This window comes from Perca fluviatilis, chromosome 5, assembly GCF_010015445.1.
Source record: "Perca fluviatilis chromosome 5, GENO_Pfluv_1.0, whole genome shotgun sequence".
NCBI lineage: Eukaryota > Metazoa > Chordata > Actinopteri > Perciformes > Percidae > Perca > Perca fluviatilis.
In genome coordinates, this window is record NC_053116.1 from 30,456,088 (window position 1) to 30,479,184 (window position 23,097).

A 23,097-nucleotide genomic window follows, 5' to 3' on the forward strand; every position below is an offset into this window, starting at 1 on the left:
GGAACAGACTCTACTATTTGTACTATTGCAATTAGCAATTACAAAGAAACCACCAAAGGCTGACGTTTGCAGTAATTGGAGGGTTTTAGGTACTCGACTTTACTTTGTGCCAATCGTGCCTTTTAGCTGTCCTGTAATCACTGCTAACCACATCCTCAAGTTCTTTAATTTATTCATACAGTAGCAGAAACACACCATTATGATAAAAAAATATAATATAGGAATGTTTAAGTTACTTTTAATATGGAGAGAAAAAAAGAGATATATTCCTTCTGTTAAACAGTAGTTTTGTCTAATTGTAGCTTCACAAAGTGGCTGCAAAGTGGCACCCTAAGTAGGGGTGTGTCAGTTAGTGCTGGAATGTGTAAATGCGATGTTATGTAGCCACAGATGTGGATTTCTTGGGTCATATAAGCTTAGAAAGACAAAAGCAACCAGAGTTTTATACAGAATTTTTTTTCGAGTTCACGTGTGATTGAGTCAGACACATCTGTCCTCGGTGGCTGCGCTTCAAACTCATCTCAAGCGATTCAGACAGGTTCAACACCTCAGAAGTAAGAAGCCAATGAGCCGTTCACCAAAGGCAACACAGTATCCAATCAGCACCACAGAAAAAAAATCATAAATCAGGGAGAACTTCTTGAGAAGCACAACTCCTTTGTTACTTCCCTCTTACCCTACTTTGGGATTTTTGAGGATGAGGAGCAACCTCACGCAGCTGCATCTTAAGATAATTGACAGTAATTGCTTTGATGGGGATTAGCTGGTGAGAATCAGTGTGTGTCTTTGAGTTAGAGTGGCTAAATGAAGCTACGCTCACACGCAAACTGCACGCTAGTCTCCCCCAGATCAATCAAGTCATTAGAAAAGAGGGAGCTCATCAGCTTCCATTCTCCTCAGAGAGCGGACAGAAAGACAGATGGACGGAGAGAAAAGAAGCCCGGGGGGAGAAAATGGATGATAATAATCATAATTGTCGAGTGGCAGAAAAACAAAGGTTTGTGCGTGTGTGTGTGTGTGTGTGTGTGTGTGTGTGTGTGTGTGTGTGTGTGTGTGTGTGCAAGTAAGCTTCTCTTAACGACCTTCACCTTTTTATAAACTCGTCAAGCATTTCGGAAAAACTTCATTCCTGAAATAAACTGACAGAAGGGCTTATTTCTCATCAAGAGCCAGTGACACACCACCTCCACTCACACTTAATTATGCACATTAAACGCCTATTGCGCCACGATAAAGCAAATCATGTAGTAATGACAGGATTGGCTTGTTGTCTTCATTCCTCCACAGTGATCAAGTACTTCATCCCGTCCTTTGGAGGCCAATCATACTTGGCTTTCCCAACCATGAGTGCTTATCACACGGTCCGCATCGCCATGGAGTTCAGAGCATCCGACATGACCGGCATCCTGCTCTACAACGGCCAGGAAGGCAAGAAGGACTTCATCTCTCTGGCTCTGGTTAACGGCAAGGTGGAGCTCAGGTGAGCGCTGTGAGAGTCAAGAGGGGCGACGGCCTCGTCAGCTGCTTCTTAAATGATCCCCGTGGGGGAAACAGGGTCATTGCAGCGGCAGCTGAGAGAGGATGTAGATACGAATAAAACAAATAGAGAGCACTGAAGATAATGAGGCAAATAATTACAGCAAGTAAACATGTTGAAAACACCACCGCCAGAAAATGTAAAAAAAAAAAAAAAACAGACACAGAAGCTTCTTGACAGATTTGCAGGCTAAGGCTATGAAGGCATGCATTCAGAAATGTGTTTAAACTTGCAAATAAGCTGTTTGCATGATCATGTTTACAGATGGTGGGAACATATGTACAGAAATATGTGCAGGAAGTCCACATTTGGCATTGGATATGTCATTTTTAATCACATATATACAGAGTTAAGGTTTGTGTTTACAGATGGAAGCAATGACTTATAGAAATGCATCCAGAAATGGATTGGATATATATATTTGATGACTATACAAAGATGTGAATCTGAATATGGTGATTCAGGTTATGGTTGGGTGATATGACGATATATCCTGTGAGACAAAAGAAATTCATCAACCACCTGAGATTTTACTCTTTATCATTTAAACAGAGTTACATAATTTTCTTTAAGGTAATTTATATTGTGTGTATATACCCTAAAATTACAATTATTATAAATTACATATTTTGTTGCATTAGGCTATTACAGGTAATGTTATAAATTAGTGAGTTTGACTTCTTTTTGGCAATATTGGGATTTTGCAGCAATATGATGGAATTACCTTTTAATTGTTTTTAGGTAGTATAGATCCAACACCAAAAACATTGGATTCCATGTCTCTCATAATGCACCTCTATAGTGTATTTGTTACACCCCGTCTGCCTGCCTGAGGAACACCCACATCATTCAATCTTCATGCCTTCAGTTTAAGATTTGTCTGCTCAAACCCAGGCTCACTATCACTCCTTGTGACTAGTGAATTGACTGTGAAGTGTAAAATTGGGTTATTGCTCCTTTTAGGATCAACGTGTAACAGGACAATATGATTTGTTGAGGCTCGTAGTAGGCTGACAGTAACCAATAGTTTTATACAATCTTTATAAAATTGGACCATTTTCCTGCCAGAAACCTGCAGAAACACTAAGTATTCATCTCTTCCCCACAGTGGAATTGTATGCATAAAAAATCATTCTGGGTAAGGCAGCATCTTCAGAAGAGACGTGAATGGACTAATTAGAGATTCTGCACTGCGTATGTTTTGGACCTATTATTTCAACCATCCGCTTTTCCTATCTTTTGAGTCTTGTGTTTCCCCCTCGAAGCCCTTTCAGTTCCTTCCAACCTGGCCAGGTTAGATATCTCTATTTAGAGTGAAATCAATAGCAAACTAAAGTGCATCATTAGTCACTTTTGCTTTCAAATTCTGCTCTGCCTCAGTTCCAGAAATACAGCTGTGAGATTACCACCCACAACTCTGCAAATCCAAGACGTGGGGAGAAGAACTAATTATATGGCAGATAATTGCTCTCAGGTTTTGCTAATACCACCATATATGTGGGTGCACATACACGACAGCTCTTTTCTGTGATGATATGGCCCTTTTCCTCAACAAAACCTCATTAGATAAAAGGTTTAATTAAAAAGCGGGTGTAAAGACATTTTTTTTTAAGTGAGTAACTGCCTCATTCCAGTCACATAGTTCGGAATCCCAAATGGAAAGTCCTGTACCTTGTCTCTTTCATCCCTTTCTGTCTCATTAAATATAAGCAGATTTCGTCTAGTCATTAGGCGCTGATCAATAAGGAACAAACATATTATGTGAAAAATGACCTAATGTGAAGTGCGATACAGGTATAAAACGATCGTTGGATAAAGTTGACTGAATGAACATGCTTTGTATCGCCTCCTCTCAGGTTCAACACAGGTTCGGGCACAGGCACAGTGGTGAGCAAAGTAGAAATCAATCAGGGCCGCTGGCATCACCTGGTAGTGACTCGAAACCGGCGCAACGCCATGCTCAGCGTGGACAACGAGCCGCACATCGAGGGCGAGAGTCCACGCGGCACAGACGGCCTCAACCTCGACACCGACCTGTTCATTGGGGGAGTGCCCGAGGAAATGAAGCAAGAGTAAGACCTTCTATCTACAGCGTGATAACATTCAGGGCACTACTTGATAGTAAGAATATGCTTTGGGGATTAAATTTGGATCGTCCATTGGTCGTCTAGCACTCTACTTGAGAGTCATATCAATATATACTGTAAGTAAATCTTAGGTAGGTCTATGATTTAGCAGTTAATGAGATTATGGAAAAAAGTCTATTCTTCGACCTCATCCCTTTTTGTAATATATCGAGGTGCTAAATGTATCAGCAGTATTATACAGTATAAAACACATAGCATCTTCTTATGCCTAAATTCATTGTTATTAAGTGGTGGTCAGTAGTGTAATAATTCTAAGTGCAGGCTGTGTCAAACGTGTTGAAAGAAGACATTAAAAGACATGACGTTCTTTCCCCATTGTTCAGTGTGAGGGAAAGGACCGCGGTGGCCACAGGTCTGGTGGGCTGCATTCGCTTGCTGGATGTCAACAACAGGGTGCTCAACCTGCAGGAGAGCGAGGGTGACAGTCTGTACGGCAGCGGCGTTGGCGAATGTGGCAACAACCCCTGCCAGCCAAATCCTTGCAATAACGGCGCTGCATGCCAGGTCAAGGAGGCAGAGATGTTCCACTGCAAGTGCAGCAAAGGATTCTGGGGTAAGATGCCAACAAAGGGAAGCTTCAGTACTGTCAGCAGTGTTCCTTGTGGTCATACTGGGATTTTTTTGGACAGTCATGGGATTTTGAGAGGTTTATTCCAGTGTAGGCGCAGGGAAATAAATATACAATATTTCAATTCATATGTGAATGTTTGTTTAAATTATGTTTATATCTCTACTTTGCGTTTTCTTTTGGGATTCGCTGTGGTCATGACTTACTCACAAATCCTAAGTAAGCTTTACAGCCTAATTTGACAGTGTAACTCATGCCCCCAGCAGGAGCGCTGGAAGTCATTTAGTAAACACCAACACCATCAAATCTGTGTGTCCGACACAGAAATGAGAGATTAAATGTTGACAGAAAAAACATGAAAACGTTCACCAAATGCTTAGTGATTGGCCTTTGGCCTATCTCTACTTCCACATCCATTTTTGCTATTTTTATCCCTCCAGCAGATGCCAACTAACAAGCAACTCAGAGAGAATATAGCTGAGAGCAGACACCATCAGCGCCTAGCCAAGCGTGCCCCTTGCTGGTTGTACGGCAGCCTACTGCAGAAAGTTTCACACCACAAAACAAATTAACTGTCAGAGTTAACTTTTATGCTTGAACAGTAAAGGATTTTATACTCACATGGGGGCAGCTTTGGGATTAGGAAAACAACCACTTAGCCAAGTTTTAGGAGCCAATTTCCTTGAATTTAAAATGTGGATCAATAAAGTATCACATTACATTATTATTGCCTTTTATATAAGAGGTGCTTTTATGTTTTGTTGTTGTTGAGAAGCCTGAGAAGAAGTTAAGATCGCCCTCCACTCTGGAGAAGCATTGCTGTGATCAAAGTTGTGTTGGCAACATGTCATAAAATGAATGGTGATAATGAGAATTGGACTGTTGCCTGCGGATTCACATTCAAGTTAATTTTTTCCTCATGTCAGTTCAGGATGTGGCCAAGATTGCGGATCTCAAGAGGAGGGACAGATCACAGAATGCCAGAAGAGAGAATAAATGGGTGGCGAGGGTTGCAGTTAGAGGGAGGTCATGTCGGGACAGCCGGAGTGAGGGGGGGGTGAGAGTAAAAAGATGGTGGAGAAGGAAAGAGATCTGAAAAAAGAGCTGTGGTAGGTAAGAAGTGAGTGAAGGCTAGCTTCCAAAAGACAGAATGAGGGGAAAAAAATGGGGGAGCCCTGTGAGCTCAGCAGGGATGGGGTTCATTATAGTGCTCCCCTCACCACAGGCTCTGACTGCTAAAGTAATGACGGGTGAATTCAGATGGGCTGTGGCAGAGGGCAAAACCATCATCCACCAGACGCTCCAGAGCCTTTCCCACAGTCGGCGTTGGCCCAGAAACATGGCCGCATGGCGGGGAGGCTCTTCGCTGTTTAATCTGGACGTGTAATATTTCCAAATCCTATTAGAAAATGACCTCTATTACAGAGGAAATCCTCGTACCCCGCTTCTCTCCCCTTTTTTATTTTAGTCTCCCCCTCCTCTCAGATGGAATAAAAGAGAAAGTGGTTCAAAACGTTGGGGGTTTTCTCATGGGGGATATGTGTGTGTTTGTGTGTCCAGGTCCAACTTGTGCTGATGTCCATGACCCATGCGAGCCCAACAGGTGCCATCCATCCTCCCAGTGCCAGGCGCTGCCCGAGGGAGGATACAAATGCGAGTGTCCCATGGGACGTGAAGGGAAGCACTGCGAGAAAGGTAATCGGACTAAACACTGAATATCCTGGTGTAACTTTATAACTTCATGCCCCAGTGCTTAGCATGGAGAGTGGAGTGTTCTGGTCCGGAGTCAGCTGAGTAGCATCCTTCTCTCTCTTTTTTTGCTCTTTATGTCTTTCCGCTCTCTGACATTTCCTTCCAACCTGAATCGGAAAGGGAGATCAAACGCAGAAAGAAGGTTGGGGTTTGAGCCTTCAGGCTGGGAGGCTTGGAGGGTTGCAGAACAGAGGTAGATGATTGGCCCCATCGGGCCGTTCACCGCATCGACTTGGCTACGCTTGTTAGTGTGTAAGCGGCATCAGAGCTGCAGCCTTCCTCCACTCCCTCCCTCCCTCTCTGCCTATCCGCCCACAGGTGTTGTGTTCAAACGTGTTTGTTGCTGCTGAGCTCCACGTGGCAGAACCGGGCCGCTGTGGGGGAAAAAGACCAGAGCACGGCTCAGCTGCTTTTGAAGTTCATCATTAGCATTTTTGGTGGCGTCGCATTCCATGTTGTTTTCCCATCCCTGGCTTTTTAGAAGTTGTCCTGAATGTTTACAGACGTTGACTTCTGTAACTGTGAATATAAGAAAATATACTCTGCACATTTCTAACAAAAGAGAAACACGCACCCTTGTACGCCTGGGAATTTAGAGAAAACCAGATGGGAATAGCATCCTTCCAAGCCCTGAGTCCCAGTTAGCAGGTGATTAAAATAAATTGAGGTGAAGCAAAATCAATGCTGTGTGAGCGAGAGCGTCTCCCATTTCAAAAGGCTATTTTTTCACTGGAATCAATGAGATGACTAATCGCATCAGTCCTCCCTGCTCGCGGTGATTAATGGGAGCGTCAGTCAGCCAGAGTGTCAGTCCCAGACAGGAGCTCACAGATAAGGCTGCAGTCAGGCGGACGAACCCTCTGAGGGCTACACTGAGAACAGTTGAAAAGACAGGTATCTTCCAGCCCACTCTTCAGAAGCCTGAAGGTGAATTAGTCGTAATATGAAGTGCGTGTAACCCTGTGTGTACGCACATTTAGTTGAGCTATGGTTCTTCATTTCAGTTCTGCCGGGGTCCGTCAGTGCAGCTCGCTGCTATAATATTCACCATCAAGGACTTTTCTCAAGGGTGTTCCGATAGTATTGAATGGCCTACTTTCCTTAGTGCTTTTTACTCTGTGATTGTGTAAATCATTACAATTTAGTAATGAAAGCAGGATCACTTGGACTCAGGTCCTTGAAAAACTAAGTGCAGGGGGGAGTTTAAATCTCAAAAATGTTTTACATTCAGCTCCTTAGCTACATTAAGCCAGGGACCAGTTTGTGTGTGTGTGTGTGTGTGTGTGTTTGTGTGTGTGTGTGTGTGTGTGTGTGTGTGTGTGTGTGTGTGTGTGTGTGTGTGTGTGTGTGTGTGTGTGTGTGTGTGTGTGTGTGTGTGTGTGTGTGTGCCCGCACATAGTGAGACTATGTTTCACACTGCAAGCTGATGGATTGGTGATAGGCCCAGGAGCTCTGATTGCAGCACCAACGTTTCTAACCGGCAAAATGTGAATTTTAGCTGCTTTGTTATTGCCTGTGCAATTTTTACACTGTTTTGATGGGTTTTATTGCAAGTACTAAAAAGGCAGCATTACAAATATAAACAAAGTTAGCCCGGAGCATACCGTCAACCTGAGCACTTGCTCCCTGTTGCTTTGTTTTTTCTGCTGCATTTTAGCAAAGGATAACTGTAAAGTTCAACTTGGCCAACTTTGCTTGGTCGTCAGGCTCCACTCCCCATACATCATGTGGATTTTTCTAGTTACTCGAATCATTCCAATGCCTGGACCTCTGGTGACTTATTGATCGCGGTGCTTTCATTTTGAACATAGGCTGAAAATGAGAAAAAAAACCTCCACACTCCTCTTTAAGAAACTATATCCTGAGCAGGTCTGTTACTCTAATGGAGTTCACTTTAGTGCGTGAATCCTTGTTGCGTATGCAGGACTATTTTCTCCACTTCTCCATGGTGCGTGCCATCATCATTAGCAGTCTTCTGCACAATAGCTAATTAGCTTTCTCATCTCCGTCTGCCTTCCCCATCCTGACTCCTCTCAGCTAATCCCAGCCAATTAGGAATAAAAGCTTTCTTGCCGGCTACATAGGTGCGTGTTAGTTTGTGTGTGTTTATGTGTACGTGAGCGTCTAGTGTTGCACGTGCCTCTGACTGATGGTAGTTTTTGCAAACGACACCATAAACACATACCCCTGGGTGACACTTGAATGATTTTTAATGTCAAGCCACTTGTTAGAAGGATGACACGGTGCCTGTCCTAATCAGTCCAGACAGCCAGAAACGGGACAGCCAGACGCAAACCCATCGCATAGACATTAATTTGTAAAAAGGCCTGCCAAATTACAATGGCTGCATTATTTCATGGGTCCCGGCTGTGGTGTTAAACTCCACATGTCTCCAAAGGTCCTTTGTTATACCGTGGCGGGCTGTGTAATCAGTCTGACATAAAGGTTTTTGAATTTTTTTTTTGTTGAATTTCTGTCTAGAGTAAGTCTTAATCCCAAAGGCTATGAAAACACAAATCCATCTCTTTCCATAATGCTGACAGGTCCCTGAAAGATGTACTGACTATCCCTGAATTTCAATTCTGTCAGCAACAAAAAAACAGGACCTGAGGATGAATATAGTCTCTTTGTTTTTCCAGTGGCTGAGAGGAGAGGGGCTTACATGCCGCTATTTAACGGAGACTCTTACCTGGAGCTGAAGGGGCTCCATCTCTACGGGCATGATCTGCGGTAAGTCCCATGTCTCAGCATGAAACACACACAGTCACTACTTGCTTGTAATATTAAACACAAGATATAGTGTAGTTTTCATAGGTTAAGCTTGTTCTGTGCCTAAGGCAGATCTGCCTTCTTTAAGCCTGAACGGAAATGACAATGAGAGTCACATATATGACACATTGTTGTCTAGGCCTAAGAATGTAGAATATACAGTATCACAACCTAATTTACATATAGACAGAGAACCAGTGCAACAAGCATCTTTGTTTAAGCCTCGGGTATGTATAGTTGTGTATCTCTGACTCTAGCCTGTGTTTACCGGCTTTGCTTGTGTTGTTCATGCAGTCAAAAGGTCAGCATGACAGTGATTCTTATGGCCAATGACTCCAACGGTTTGATCTTCTACAACGGCCAAAAATCGGACGGAAAAGGAGACTTCATCTCTCTGTCCCTCAATAATGGCATCCTGGAGTTCCGCTACGACCTGGGGAAGGGACCCGCTACCATCAGGTTAGCATCATCTAAGAGTCCTCAGAGGGTTTAACTTACACAATTAGGGAAACTAAACATACAACTGAAATATGAAATAGATTTTCTAAAGAAAATATAGATATTTTTCTAATGTTAGTACTCTATAAGGACAAGACATGAAAAAGATATTTGGGGTGCATGTGAACATACTACAGGTTAAAGGACATACTGCACACAGCAATGTGTTTCATGAGCCTGTGTCTTCTTATAGATGACTCACCTGTGTGTGTGTGTGTGTGTGTGTGTGTGTGTGTGTGTGTGTGTGTGTGTGTGTGTGTGTGTGTGTGTGTGTGTGTGTTTCAGGAGTAAGGAAGCAATCCAGCTGAATGTGTGGAACACCATTGACCTGGAGCGCTCCAACCGCAAAGGAGAGATCATGGTGAACAAGAAGGACCCTGTCCGAGGAGAGGCACCAGTAAGAAAGAGAAATAAGCTCCTGCTAATTGTTATCTTGGGCTGATGGGCGGATACTACTGTTGGTTAGCCTTGCTTGTGCTGTATATAATGTATTCGCCTGATCATCTGCGTCCTCTTATCACGGCATCGCCACAACCTCTGGCTTTCTTGCTCCTTTTTTTTTTTTTTTGCCCTTCTTGAGGCGGTTCAAACGCCTCTTTAGGCACAGTTGAATCAGCAAACTTTCCCCACCGCTTCACACCATGCGGTTCTGCCGGCTTGATTCGCTGAAAATATGCCGCTATTCCCTGACATCCGTCAAGGTAAGAGGGAGAGCTCCAGGTGTAGAGGGCCAGTTTGACAAGCTGTCTTAATTTTGAAAGTCCTGTAATTCAAGAGAAAAAAAAAAAGAATCTCTCTGCCTTTCAGCTTGCTGACGTACTGGAGATAAAACTTGGTGTTGCATACAGAAAGCAAAAGCAGCTTTTACTGCGGGTATACAGTCAATTTTATAAATTCAGCCTTTGAGATGGTGTCTGGGGAGGTGAAGGCAGATAAAGGAGATACAGTAGCTGCAGCAGCATGAAGAGTGTAATGAAACTCTTCAGCCCCGCTTCTGAACCAATAAAGCAGGTACATGCCTCCAAATGAAGGCGATTTAATAGTTTGATAAGCCTGTAAGTCATCCAATTATATTACATTTTTATATTACGAACATGCACTCTGTCAACATCATCTTCCTCTAAGACGCAACGCTCTTCTCGGTCTTTTTCTCACTTACTGCTCTGTCCTCTCTCCCCCCGCCCCTCCCCCCCCCCCACTACCTCCCATCGTCCGTATGGTAATTGTGTTTTACTCCAGCAACAGAGGCAGAAAATCGCATTAAAAGAGGAGAGCAAGGGAAAAGCGAATATGGGTGGGGAAGGGGGGGTGGTTGGGGGCACGCGAGTGATGAGCTGAGACTAGTTATGAAGCTCAATGCAGAGACCCCATCCAGTGTGGCTCTCAGCTATTTCTCTCCTACTGCTTTAAGAACTAGGAGAGAGTTAAAGTACGCTTTGCTTAGAGAAGCCAATATCATATCAAAGGTGGTCACACACAGGCACATGGATGGATACATATTGCATGCTGGGAGTGTTCATCATATCAAAGATGCTTGGCTGCCAGCCTGATGAAGTACACACTTTTAAAGGCACACACCTAGGTACGGGTCGGAGAAATGAAAATCTACTTCCCCTCTCGTTCAATGGCAGCAGTCTGTAAATGAGGTTGGGTGAAGTGGCAGCACTTAGTCTCTCATCCATGAAGTTTTTCTTTTTTCTTTTCATCTTTTCTTAATGGCACCATCTGCTTCATGCATGGCCTTCTTAGACTCACTGTCTTATTTGTGTAAACTCACGCTTGCACTAGAGATGTATCAGCTGATACGGAGTACCGATCCGATACTAGTGTGTTAAGAAAAAAATATGTATTATTATGTTCTAACAGCTGTATACTTCTCTAAACCTGTATGGATGTGATATGATTGCTATAATTGTTGTATGGCCTGGCTCCGGTCAAACCCTTTTGTAAAACATGAACAAATACACCAGAGACAAACAGAGAATGAATGCCATAGAACCTTGTTTTATTATCTAGTTTGACAGTCAGTCATAACGGATGAAAAGATATATATATATATAATAAACTACTTTAAAGTAGATTTTTTTCTAGGCTAAATTATGTGGTATCGGATCGGTGCATAGACTTACGTACTTGCCGATACCGGTACTAGCGTTTTAGGCAGCATCGGAGGCTTTTCCGATACTGGTATCGGTATCTGAACAACTCTAACTTGCACAGCTTTTTGGTTGTAAGTGCGTTATATGATGCAAAGGTGCAAAAAAGTGGATTTTTCACATTTCTCATATTCTGTTTAATCTCACTTGTCTGTGCTACACTACAGCTATGTGTAGGTTCTTACAGATGTACCCAGTGCGTATCTGTGTGTGCATGAGAGTATATGTGAGCCTTGTGTCTGTGGGCTTTTGCACTTGCTCGCTCTGCATGCCTCTCTGTGCACAGCCACCTACTAGTCTTCCCCTAATAACTCTCTTCCTCCCTATTTTCTTTCCTTCTCTATGATGTGCTGTCTGGAAATAAGAAATCACGCAAGGTAATGAGACAAGTCCCATTCACACCCTAGCCTATGTTTCATTTTGAGTCCTTCACTATGTCCTCTCACCCCCATTTCTCCATGCAACAACAGCACAGAAAAAAAAGGTACTTCTGCAGAGCTGCGGGCAGCTTTAAAGGTGCCAGTTCTGTAGAAAAACTTTGCCATTTCATAAGCCCATACACACACACACAAACAGCACTGAAGCAGAGATGCTCTTAAAGAACGTGGTTTGGCTTTCACCTCGGTCCATCTGCTGTGCGGGTGGAATGGGGTGAGAAGGTGGGAGGGAAGAAGGAAAGAAGACAGTCATCTTTGTGATGGCCATTGTTTTTAGCAACAAAGAAATGTCTTCATTAGTCTGGCGTAGGCGGGGATATCACGCCAGTGCTGCGTGGCTGTCAAAAAAGCGATAGCAAAGACAGGGGAGGCAAGCGGTGGGGAGCAAATTTACCGTAGGAGACTGTAGGGTGCCAAGCCAAGCCAAGCTGTTCTTTTGTCATCTGCTCTCACTTCTTCTGTAAACAGGAACAGTCCTCTATAATAGCATAAAGTCGCTCACTCTTTCACTCACTCACTCACTCGCCCATAACAACACAAACACCAACTCGCTGAACATCACTGTGCAAGAATCACTCCATAGAAACAGCTGTCCTCTCTCACCAGGTGCAGACTTTTACCTGTGTGAGACCAAACGGAACATTTCATTGCATGAAATCTCACTTTAGAGTCATGGCAACGTAACTTCACGTCAATAGTGCGTGCTCAAATTCTAGAGTTCCACATTATAAAGGTGTAACATCTCAAACAAGATCAAAAAAGTCCAGAGTAAGTGAGTGTTGCAGAGTGGTAGGGTCTACATGATGAGCATGAGTTGGCCACTTTTAGCTAAGCTCAGAGGCACCGGCCGCATCTGGTTCCTGCAGCTTTGGACAAGGTCCCTGCCCTGTCTTTGTTGGACGCAGCTCAAGGATCAGTGACACGGCCCCGGGCTTCAGCCAAGCACCGCTGCCTCCTGCTCTCCAAAACCCATTCTAAATGAAAACCGAGTCAGTGCCATTTTGCCTTTTACAAAGCCTGTTTATTTGGCCCCTTCCATTATTTCTCCAGCAATTAACTCACTTTACCCCTCTGGCAATTACTGCTCTACATAAAATAAAGATCATTAATTCCTTCCTTCTGAAGTGGGCCGGCTCTTCCATGCAAAAGAGAGAAGCGACATCTTGCTAAAGCAAAGCAATTGTCCCAAAGGTTTGGTGGAAAGAATCGAATTTCATAGCAGTCTGCCACGCAAATGAAATGCAATTAGTGTGTCTCCACACTCAACTGTTTGAAAGGTCGGTGCTTATGATCAGCCATTCATTAGAGATGTCTGTTAAGAACCGTCCATATCTGAAGTTCAGCATTCTCCTGATTTCCCTTTGTAGTCTCTCTTTATGTCTCACGTGGATAATTGACCACTCTCTCTGAGAAACATAGAAATCAATTATGTTGTAATGTACCAAGTGTATTGTCATGGAAAGAAAGTGAGGAAGTGCAGTTAAAGCGTCTGCTGGCTACAATATGGATAACCCCCTTTTTTATTTTAATGGGACAGTCTATATTGTACTGTGAGGTGTCTGCAGATGTGGTTTATTAATCTCACTTTTTATATCTCAACTAAAAGGATACAACTTATTTCATGCTCCCTGGACACAAACACATAACTCCACTCACTAAAGTGAAACCATAAACCATTACGTCCTGAATAGAAAACCCCTCAAAGGAATTGGAGATACGTACAGAAAAGATTAGATTGGGCATTTTTTAAGATATATGTGGAGCATTTTTTTTTTTTTTTCTTCAAGTTTGCGCAGCTCTAGCTCACTATACCTCTTTGTGTCCCGTCTCATCAGAACCTGCACGTAGATCTTAACCTGAAAGAGTCTCTTTTTGTTGGCGGAGCTCCCGATTACAGCCGACTAGCAAGAGTTGCTGCACTCACGGACGGCTTCAAGGGAACAATCCAGAAGGTAAATGTTTACAAGCCTCTATTTCTTGTAAGAGTATAGTGTCATTAGCTCTGCTTGTGGATTCTGCTAATGCGTGTGTGTGTTATATATATATATATATATATATATATATATATATATATATATATATATATATATATATATATATATATATATATATATATATTAGGGCCCTTGTGTCCTAAGTAGTAGTTATTAGCTGTCCAGCTGTCATAGTACAGACCCCCATATTAGTAATTTTCCCTTATAAGCTCACACTGTGACGGGCAGTGGCTCTGCTCGTTTGGATTAGCATGCACTAATAATAGAATACTCATTTTGAAGTCTCTCCCTTTCACTATTCTCAGATCTTTCCCTGACAGCCTTCCAGTTTTTTTTTCTCTCCTCTTTCCAGCAAAAGAACTCATCTCTGACTGCCAGAAATAACCCAGTAGAACAAAGGCAGGATGCTACTGTTTGTGCAAACTTGTCATTAGTTCTCCTCTGCAAACTTTCCCTCGACAGTTTCGAAGCAAATCAAAAGCTAAATGTGGCGTTTGTCTTTCTCGGCCTGTAGGGAATAGTTAATTATGAGGAAGCCGGTGTGTGTTGTCAGTTTGATGTGCTGTTTAACGTGTGTTGTATCAACACCTCATTTCTGAGACACATTCCTGTGAGGTAACAGTTCATGTTTAGAGGAAGAACATGTTAAACAGAAGTTACAGCATCACTGTACAAAGTTAGTTGTTTGTTCTTAGGATTTGTTGTGATAATTGGGTGTAATATTCATTCAGCAGAAAACACAATGTTCCATAACTTGATGCTTTCCTACACACGGCAACCAAGAGTGGTAGTGGTAACTAATGATCATCTTTCATCATCAAGTGTTTTGCTAAGGAGAGAAACATTAAATCAGATACATGTGACAACAAAAGCAATGAAACAGAGGTAAAGAGATTTAAAAGCAAGAGAAGAATCATGAAGCTAACCCTCCAAAGAAAGGTCCAAAACAATTAATATCAAGAACATTACATAAACACTGATCTGTGTGTGATTATACTGATTTAGCTATCTAAGCGTGCAGGCAGGTTGGAGAGGTTAGACAAATCTAGCCTGTATTTTAAAACTAGACATTCAAATTGAGCTTCTCGGGACTTTATGTCTGACCTACCACCGTAATGTTTGCCCTAATGGCGTATGTAGTATATATTTAATGTATTAAAGCCCCTTACGATGTATTTTCTTAATCTGCATTTTACTGTAAATAAACTAGCAGAGAGCACACCTATACGCAATTTTCTGCCAAAGTTTGAATCGCGTCGAGTATTTGACATGACAGTTTTTTTGTATTTTTATTTCTGTCCTTGCTTTTCTTGCTTTTTAGTTTGAAGTGGACAAGGCTCAGAAAGAAAAAGTGATGTCACAGATTTCATTAAGAAATATGTGAATCAAATCTGATCAAACCACACCCACACAGTTCTGATAAAACCCAAGGATGCTTTTATCCAAACTTTAACTTAATTATTTATTAATGGATCATTATTTAAGAGAACAAGGTTTTCAGGGTATTTCAAGTGTTACTCTAGTGATTTAGTATTGCACTTAAATCAAAAACAAGAAGGGTCAAAATCAAAGATGCAGAAGCCGTGGCCGGGTTGGTTCAGTGGGTAGAGCAGGCGCACGTATACTTAGAGGTTTAAGCCTCGACGCAGGTCCAGGATTCAAATCCGACCTGTGACGATTTCCTGCATGTTTTCTCCCCTTTCTCACCTAGCTGTACTGTCAATTAAAGGTGGAAAAGCCCAAAAAAAAATTCTCTTAAAAAAAATAAATAAATCAAAGATGCCGAGATATCCCGGCTTTTAGTCCCTAGTATGGGTCACACTTTAAAAGGTTTGTATACTACATGTCCCATGCAACCAATAGCATTTTTGTGAGAGCCTCACTGCCTGGTAAATGCCCACATCTGTCAAACCCCATGCCTAATGTTTGTAATGCAGGCCTTCTGTTATGTAAGTACATTATGTACATCATCAGGGTTATTTTCTCAGACGTGAAAAAACTCCTCCAGAGACACAGAAAACATTACACAACCGTTTTCACAGACTGAGTTGTACTCAACATGACAAGTAAGCTGACCTTCTATGTGTAACCTAAAGTTTGTGAGAAGACATCGGAGTGCCCCTTTAACCCCGTGTTTCCTGCTCCCAGATCATTCTGATGGGTACCACCATCCTCAGAGAGGAGAACGCCCTGCGCTCTAGCAACATAGCCATGTTCCAGGACCACCCGTGTTCCCAGGAGCCCTGCCACAACGGCGGCCGCTGCAACCCTATGCTGGATGCCTACGAGTGCGCTTGCCTCAGCGGTTTCTCAGGGGGACGCTGTCAGAACAGTGAGTATCTCTGGCCAATCGCTGTTAACGTCTATCCTTACAGCCGTATTACATTTGTCCTCGTCCTACTTTAAGTTAAAGAGCCCCGGACGACCTTGATGCTTAAATACATTTGTTACCACAAATATTTTTTGTAACAATCAGTATGATTGGTCTTACATGTAAGTAGGGCTGGGCGATATGGAGAAAATCAAATATCACGATATTTTTTACCAAATACCTCGATACCGCAACGATATTGTAGTGTTGACTAATGGTGCTTTCACAAAAATATTTACACAGTGAGATTTTTGATAAATAATCGTCTGTAATGTGGACATAATGACTAAGTGGGTAAAGGCAAATAATAGAACAATTACAACAGTCTGGTAAGTTCAGAAAATGACTTTACTGTAATGCAGCCTTTAAAACCAGGAAAAGACAACACTTATGTCATATTATGATATTACGATATCCAAAATCTAAGATGATATCTAGTATCATATCACGATATCGATATAATATCGCTACATTGCCCAGCTCTACATGTAAGCCAGTGACTAGCAATGCTGGCTTAAGATCACCTTATCTTGGCAGTGTGAAATTGTAATCATTGTCACTGTACAAATTGTTCTATTTACTCATCCAACATGATTCGGATTTTACTTTAAAAGGATATGTGGCAGCATTTTGGCTGCTTTTAAATCGTAGTATGAGTGGGACTGAAATCAGCGATACTTTATGTAACACAGCTTGTTCTTGGCTTGCCTCAATGGAAGGTGAGTGTCTCGTCTCATTTTTTTTTCTGCTAAAAAGACCTTTGTTTCCATCGTGTTCCCTCTCGCCAATAGTAATAATATCGATATAAGACATGTGATGTATCTTTTATGTTAGGGTAATTATGTATTGATTTCAAACTAAAGCAGCGGTTATGAAAATGATGAAACGTGTCAATTGAATATTCATGAAAAACTCTTTTCAAGAGTTGCACATCCCTTTCATCATCTTCATGTCACCCTGCCAGACATATACTCACTCTGGCCCGATCTGTCTTACATACTCAGTCGCTGCCTTCGCCATTAACCTTGTGCGTGTGGCTGGCTGTCCCTTTCACGTTAATTAAAACTACAAACGCACCAACACTCCCTCCCCCCCCCCCTGTCCCATTTGCTCACACTCCATTGCCTTCAGCTCTGATAACTGAACCCTCTGTCTTATTGATTGGTGTGATCTCATCCTCTGAACAAATCTCTTTCCCCCACCCCCGCCCCCCTCCTTCACAGCCATCTACGAGAAGTCTGCCGGAGAGACCGAGGCCATTGCCTTTGACGGGCGGACGTTCATCGAGTACCACAACGCTGTTACAAAGAGGTAAGGAAGAGGACAAGGGGGGCATCCTCATCTATTCAGCTTCATCCAACATCTCCATTGTAATAGCTATTAGCCAAATAACCCCTCTGTATATCCATCTCCTCCCTTGGTAAGCTGTGATGATGACAGTGTTGATGATATCATCAGTGCTTAGGTTTCAGGGTGAACTAGGCAGCCCCCCCCCCAACCCCCAACGGCAGTATTGCTCCGCTTTTGACAGGATTTCACTAATTAGCGAGACGGTTAACAATCACAGTGTTGCCCTGAGCACGCAGCTCAGTCAGCTCTGTGGTCTCCAGCTTAGCACACACTGGACAATATGTACACATGCATTATTAAACTTTTTATTCTATTTTGAATGTGTGTATGTATGTTTTCCGTACAAAAAGCATCCAAAGACAGGTCCAAATTTTGAACACCCTGCAAAGTGAAAAAGCTGACGAAGTAAGTGTAACATGGTTTTTGAAGTGGGTGTTAAAAAAAAAATAAAAAATGAAGAAGAAATTCTCTCCCTAGGCAGATGATAAATTTTTACTCTTCCATCCATCTACAAGGTTGGCAAGGAGTGTGCCTCCTGGTTGGCATAAACAAAAAAGTTTATGTGATGAACCTGAAAAGACATCAAGCATACGACTCGATATCGTAGTCTACCAGCTCTTTACACAAACGCTCAGGTGTGAAAACCGGGCCTGAGCCTGCAGATCATCACACTCCCATGGCGACGCACAACTCACACCCACTCCGAAACAACTGGCTGAAGAACTCTGTCGGATATGTGTGTGTCGTTATGTGTATGTCTTTGCTGTTTGTCCGTGACCTCAGCGTTCCAGTTGTGTGACTTTTGTCCTGTCCATCAGTCTGACCTCACTTGTCGTTGTCCGCACACGTGTTGTCTCATATAAATGTCCTTCACTGTCTTTCCTTTTCACTCAAGCCAACTGACCAATGAGATCCCAGAGTAAGTAGACTTTATGACTGGGTATTTGCCCCAGCTTCAAATCAAGCCCAACTAACAGCAACAACAAAACATTTTTGATAGTTAACCCAGTTGAAGAGATTAAAGTACGTTCAGTTTCCAGTCATAACTTCCACACAGAAATCATCATCAGTCTTGACCGTATGAATTAGATTTTACATTCAAGCTCCATATCCATGATTAAATTTGACAGATTTCATTATTTTAAATTCATTTTTGCAGTGTCATTAGATCCTTCTTTTGATTTCCAGTGCAAAAGGAAGCATGAATGTGTGCATGATAAGCATTGTGCTCAAGCCTCAGAGAAAATGAATTGCTGTACTAAGAATGTGCAATATTTTATGCATGGTTGTAACTCATTCATAAACAAAATGAATTGCCATGCACTTTACGCTGAATCAGTTGTATGGGAAATGAACAATACCCCTTGAAAACTGGAACAGGAGGACATACTAAATACCCCTTAACCTAGTTTCTGGTTTCTGTAGAGTTACTGCCTTGGAAAGCCCTCGGTCATGACTTAGTTATTAAGGGGTTTTCTTCCAGCTCATTAGCTCGGTAAGTAACCTCTTTTTAAAAAATCCCACAAAGCGACGTAGCAGAATTCAGCTCAAATCAAGCCGACTGGATTCAGCCCAGAGTTCCAATCCATGCCAGGGCTTCTGTCATTTCGTTTTTGCCAGATCTCTAACTGTAATTGTGAATAATTACGCAGTCGTGCCGTACAGAGAGGCAGTGACATGTTAATCACAGATTTGTCTCCCTTTGTAGATGAGACCTCCAATTGAGATCTCTCTGCAGTGTGTAGCCATGGGCATCAATCTCACTTCACAGGACGGGACAGTGGTCCTTGGAGCCAGACTGTCAAAAGTTTAATGGATGTCACATTTACTAAGACCCACAATGAGTGTGAATCTAAGCAAAGTGGAGCCCTGGCGCAGCACTCGGAGGGCGGGCCGATCAATTCAGCATGATTTGATTTTGTAAAAGGAAATGAAAACATTTCTCGAGGGGCCATTAATAGCTGGGTGAGGCCAAAATGTCAAGCGCTCACCTTGGGTTAATGTTGCTGTTACTATTTACAGCACCCTTTTGATCGCCCGTCCTTCACCTCTCTGCCCATATCTGAAAGCTCAGAAATATTTGCTCAAGCCCCATTATTTCAGTGACAAATCATATCTGGCCTGGACTCTCAACTGATATGGCGCTTGACCCCATTTTTTGACAATTGCCCAATTTTTCTCACTCACGGCTTCCATCTCTAGACAGAAGGTAATTGCCGCTGCACTGTGGCCTGCAGCGGCATAAATATAAGGGAGTTGTTTAATAAGTGGATGCTGACTTAAAGTAGCCTTTGTGCCTGTGTGGACACCGACCATAAGTGAAGTTAATCGTGATGCTTACATTTATAAAAAAAATAAATAAATAAAAAATGCTTTATCCCATTTTGGTGCATTAGTCATCCATCTTGATCCGACTAGTTCCCTTGAGAACCTCCTTTTATGGTTGCGGTGTGATCAGGGCTAAGCTACACACTTCCTATGATCACACAACAGTTGTTATCGACTGTTGCCATGGTCGATAACTCTGTAGTAGAGCAGATAAGTTATGCTTTTTGCAGCTCCCGGTCTAAACTAGACCACTGTGAGTCTCCCAGTGGGCTCACAACATCCTACCTTCCTCCCCTTCTTTCCTTCCTTCCTTCCTTCCTTCCTTCCTTCCTTCCTTCCTTCCTTCCTTCCTTCTTTCCTTCTGGCCTCTTGCGCTTACACTGCATGCCGTTGACTTTCTCCCCTGCAACCCTTAAGTCCTGAGTCTCTGGAGAACCCATCTGACCAGAGGTGAGTCTCTCAAAAGCTTTTAGACTTTGTTGCTGTCCACTCGCCTCTCGCCTCATCCTCCCTTCCTCTCCAGACAACCTCTCGCCGACCTCTCGCAGGACTAAACCCTCCTCCGCAGAGACAGCATTGTTTCCATTATTGAGATAGAGTTACCAGTACGAATCACAAAGAGCCTCGGCTTCAATTAATTCTGAACTTCAGAGCTCTGATAACAGCACAAAACCAGCCAGAGCTGCAGCTTGTTTGCAATTGCTGTCCTCCCCGATGGCTTTTTATTATTCTAACCACTACTGCCACCTAGAGTTGAAATGGAGGAAAGCACTCTGGAAAGCCTTCTGAGAATTTTAATACATATAAGACCGTGGATAAAAATCCCTCTATTTACAAAAAGAAAGGGCAACACACCAGCAAATCTATGAAGTCAGTGTTGTATATGAGATTTAAAAGGCTGTGCGCCGGCGTTGTTTTATTCATGATATATTCAGCACTTTTAATAACCTTGACCTTATCACTGACAAGCCGCTCCGATGGAGATTTATTGGGCCCTGTAAGCTGTTTGAGGGTTTGCCAGGAGAGGCTTCACTGAGCTGTGTTTGTGGGGTTTTTTTTCTCTCTCTAGAGAAAAAAAAATGATTATCTTGAATCATACTTTTTTTTTTTTTTCCTGTTTACCTCAGCGGATTTGGTTAATCAAGGGGGTCAAAGTTTCCAACCTAAGCATGTTTTTGAAGCAGACATTTGTTTCTTCTTAATGATTATTTCCACACTTCTGCTGAGGCGAACCAGCATTATTGTTGGCCTGAGCTGTCAAAGTCACTTCACCTTAGGCCAGCAGTTAATAAACTCCTAAATTAAATATCATCCCATTGCTTCTACATCCGATCCTCGTTTTATTCTTGCCCATTAATGAAAAGAAAAACGCTCAGAGAAAATGCGGAAATACTTCTTACAGTGTAAGGAGAAGTTGCCATTCTCAGTTTCTCTTTATCCCCTCCCATTTCCTGTCCTGTTTGTATTCCCATGAGCCTCTTTGTTTGCTGTGCTGACTCCTTTGTCTTGTCATCTGTCTTGTCTAATCTTTGTCTCCAGCTCTGTGCTTGCGGCTGTTTTTTTTAAACTCCACGTGTCATTGGTTCTTTGTCGTACGTGCCCTCACCTTGTCTTTGTCTAAGTGTTTAAATACCCTTTGAAGAAGGTGGAAGTAGATCCATTTGGCAGTTGTGTAGACAATTGCACAGATGCTGAATGATGACACGCACACACAATCATTTACACCCACGCAAATTTAAGATATGGTTCTCTTGATGTCTACTATATCTATGCTGGACTCACAAAAACCAGAGGGACCTTGTAAGTGTGTTTGTATGCAGGAATGGATGTGTGAGGGTGTTTGTGTGCGCATACATACAGTAAAGGCACATCAAGGTGTGTATTTATCTCACACATCGGTGACAGTGACACACAGTGCCACGGATAGGTGGAAGTCGCCAAGTCTCTGCATCCACATCACCCCCGCAGCTGTAGCAGTCAAGAGACTGGAGATCAAACAGCTGCCTAAACAACACACTTAAATACACACACACACACACACACACACACACACACACACAGAGCGACACAGGAAGCAGAGCAATGCAGTACAGGCTCAGTAGGATGTAGGAAAGCTGATAGCAAAACAGCCCCCTGCTTTTACTAAACTCAGTCTGCATCTTTAAAGTGCTCATATTATGCTTTTTTGGCTTTTTCCCTTTCCTTTATTGTGTTATTATTATCTTTTCTTTTTTGTGCACATTATACGTTTACAACGTGAAAAAGCCCAAAGTCCACCCCAGAGAAAACACTGTTCACAAACTGCTCCAAACAGCTCTATTGTAGTCCAGCCTTTACTTCCGTGACGAACGTGCGTCACTTTGTAACACGATTATAATGCTCGCCTAGCTGCTAGCGTGACACGCCCTCATACTCTGCAACTGACTAGCTAACAGTACTTACTGCGCATGTGCGACTCCCAACAAAGATGGTACAGAAGTGTTATGCCTCACTCTGTAGCTAAAACAGAGAGCTCAACACACAGGGTGAAAAGAGGAGCTGCAGCAATGTGCAGTACAACAAATATATGGTGTTTTCTGAAAATTAAACCACATAAACCTATTCTGGTACAACCTCTAAATACAATTCTGAACCTGAAAATGAGCATAATATGAGCACTTTAAACTAACTCTGTTAGTGTGAGGCTGTAGAGCTACAAAGCTTTCTGGCTACAAGTGCTAGCACACAGAACCATGTGTCATTGAATCATGGGTAATGTACCCTGGTGGTAATAGCAGAGGTTACACAACTACAAAAGAAGCGAGCAACAGCTGAACTGTGTCAGCTACGCCACAGATGAGTCCTCTTTTTGATGAATTGGACCAGAAGCTAACTACTGTATTTTCTGTTCTCCTAGTGAGAAGGCTCTGCTGGTGAACAAATTTGAGCTGAGCATCCGGACGGAGGCGACCCAGGGCCTGGTGCTGTGGAGCGGGAAGGGCGTGGAGCGCTCTGACTACATTGCCCTGGCCATCGTGGACGGACACGTCCAGATGACATACGACTTGGGCTCCAAGCCCGTGGTGCTGCGCTCCTCGGTGCGCGTCGACACCAACCGCTGGATACGCATCAAGGCCAGCAGGTAAGATGGGAGATGGCAGGTAGGGATCAGTGGGTGAAAGCTTTTACTGTTAGACCAGGATTAGACTTA

At 42.8% G+C, this 23,097-nt stretch overlaps 1 protein-coding gene across 1 annotated transcript in view; it reads left to right on the top strand.

Moving 5' to 3' along the window:
* agrn (agrin) overlaps positions 1–23,097 on the top strand; it is a 271,923-nt gene that overhangs the window by 241,478 nt on the left and 7,348 nt on the right. Inside the window, 11 exon segments of the mRNA XM_039799513.1 lie at positions 1,288–1,480; positions 3,394–3,609; positions 4,008–4,237; positions 5,813–5,947; positions 8,644–8,734; positions 9,068–9,232; positions 9,557–9,668; positions 13,700–13,816; positions 16,007–16,190; positions 17,453–17,540; positions 22,804–23,028. Of these exon segments, the coding sequence (XP_039655447.1) occupies positions 1,288–1,480; positions 3,394–3,609; positions 4,008–4,237; positions 5,813–5,947; positions 8,644–8,734; positions 9,068–9,232; positions 9,557–9,668; positions 13,700–13,816; positions 16,007–16,190; positions 17,453–17,540; positions 22,804–23,028 (1,756 nt within the window).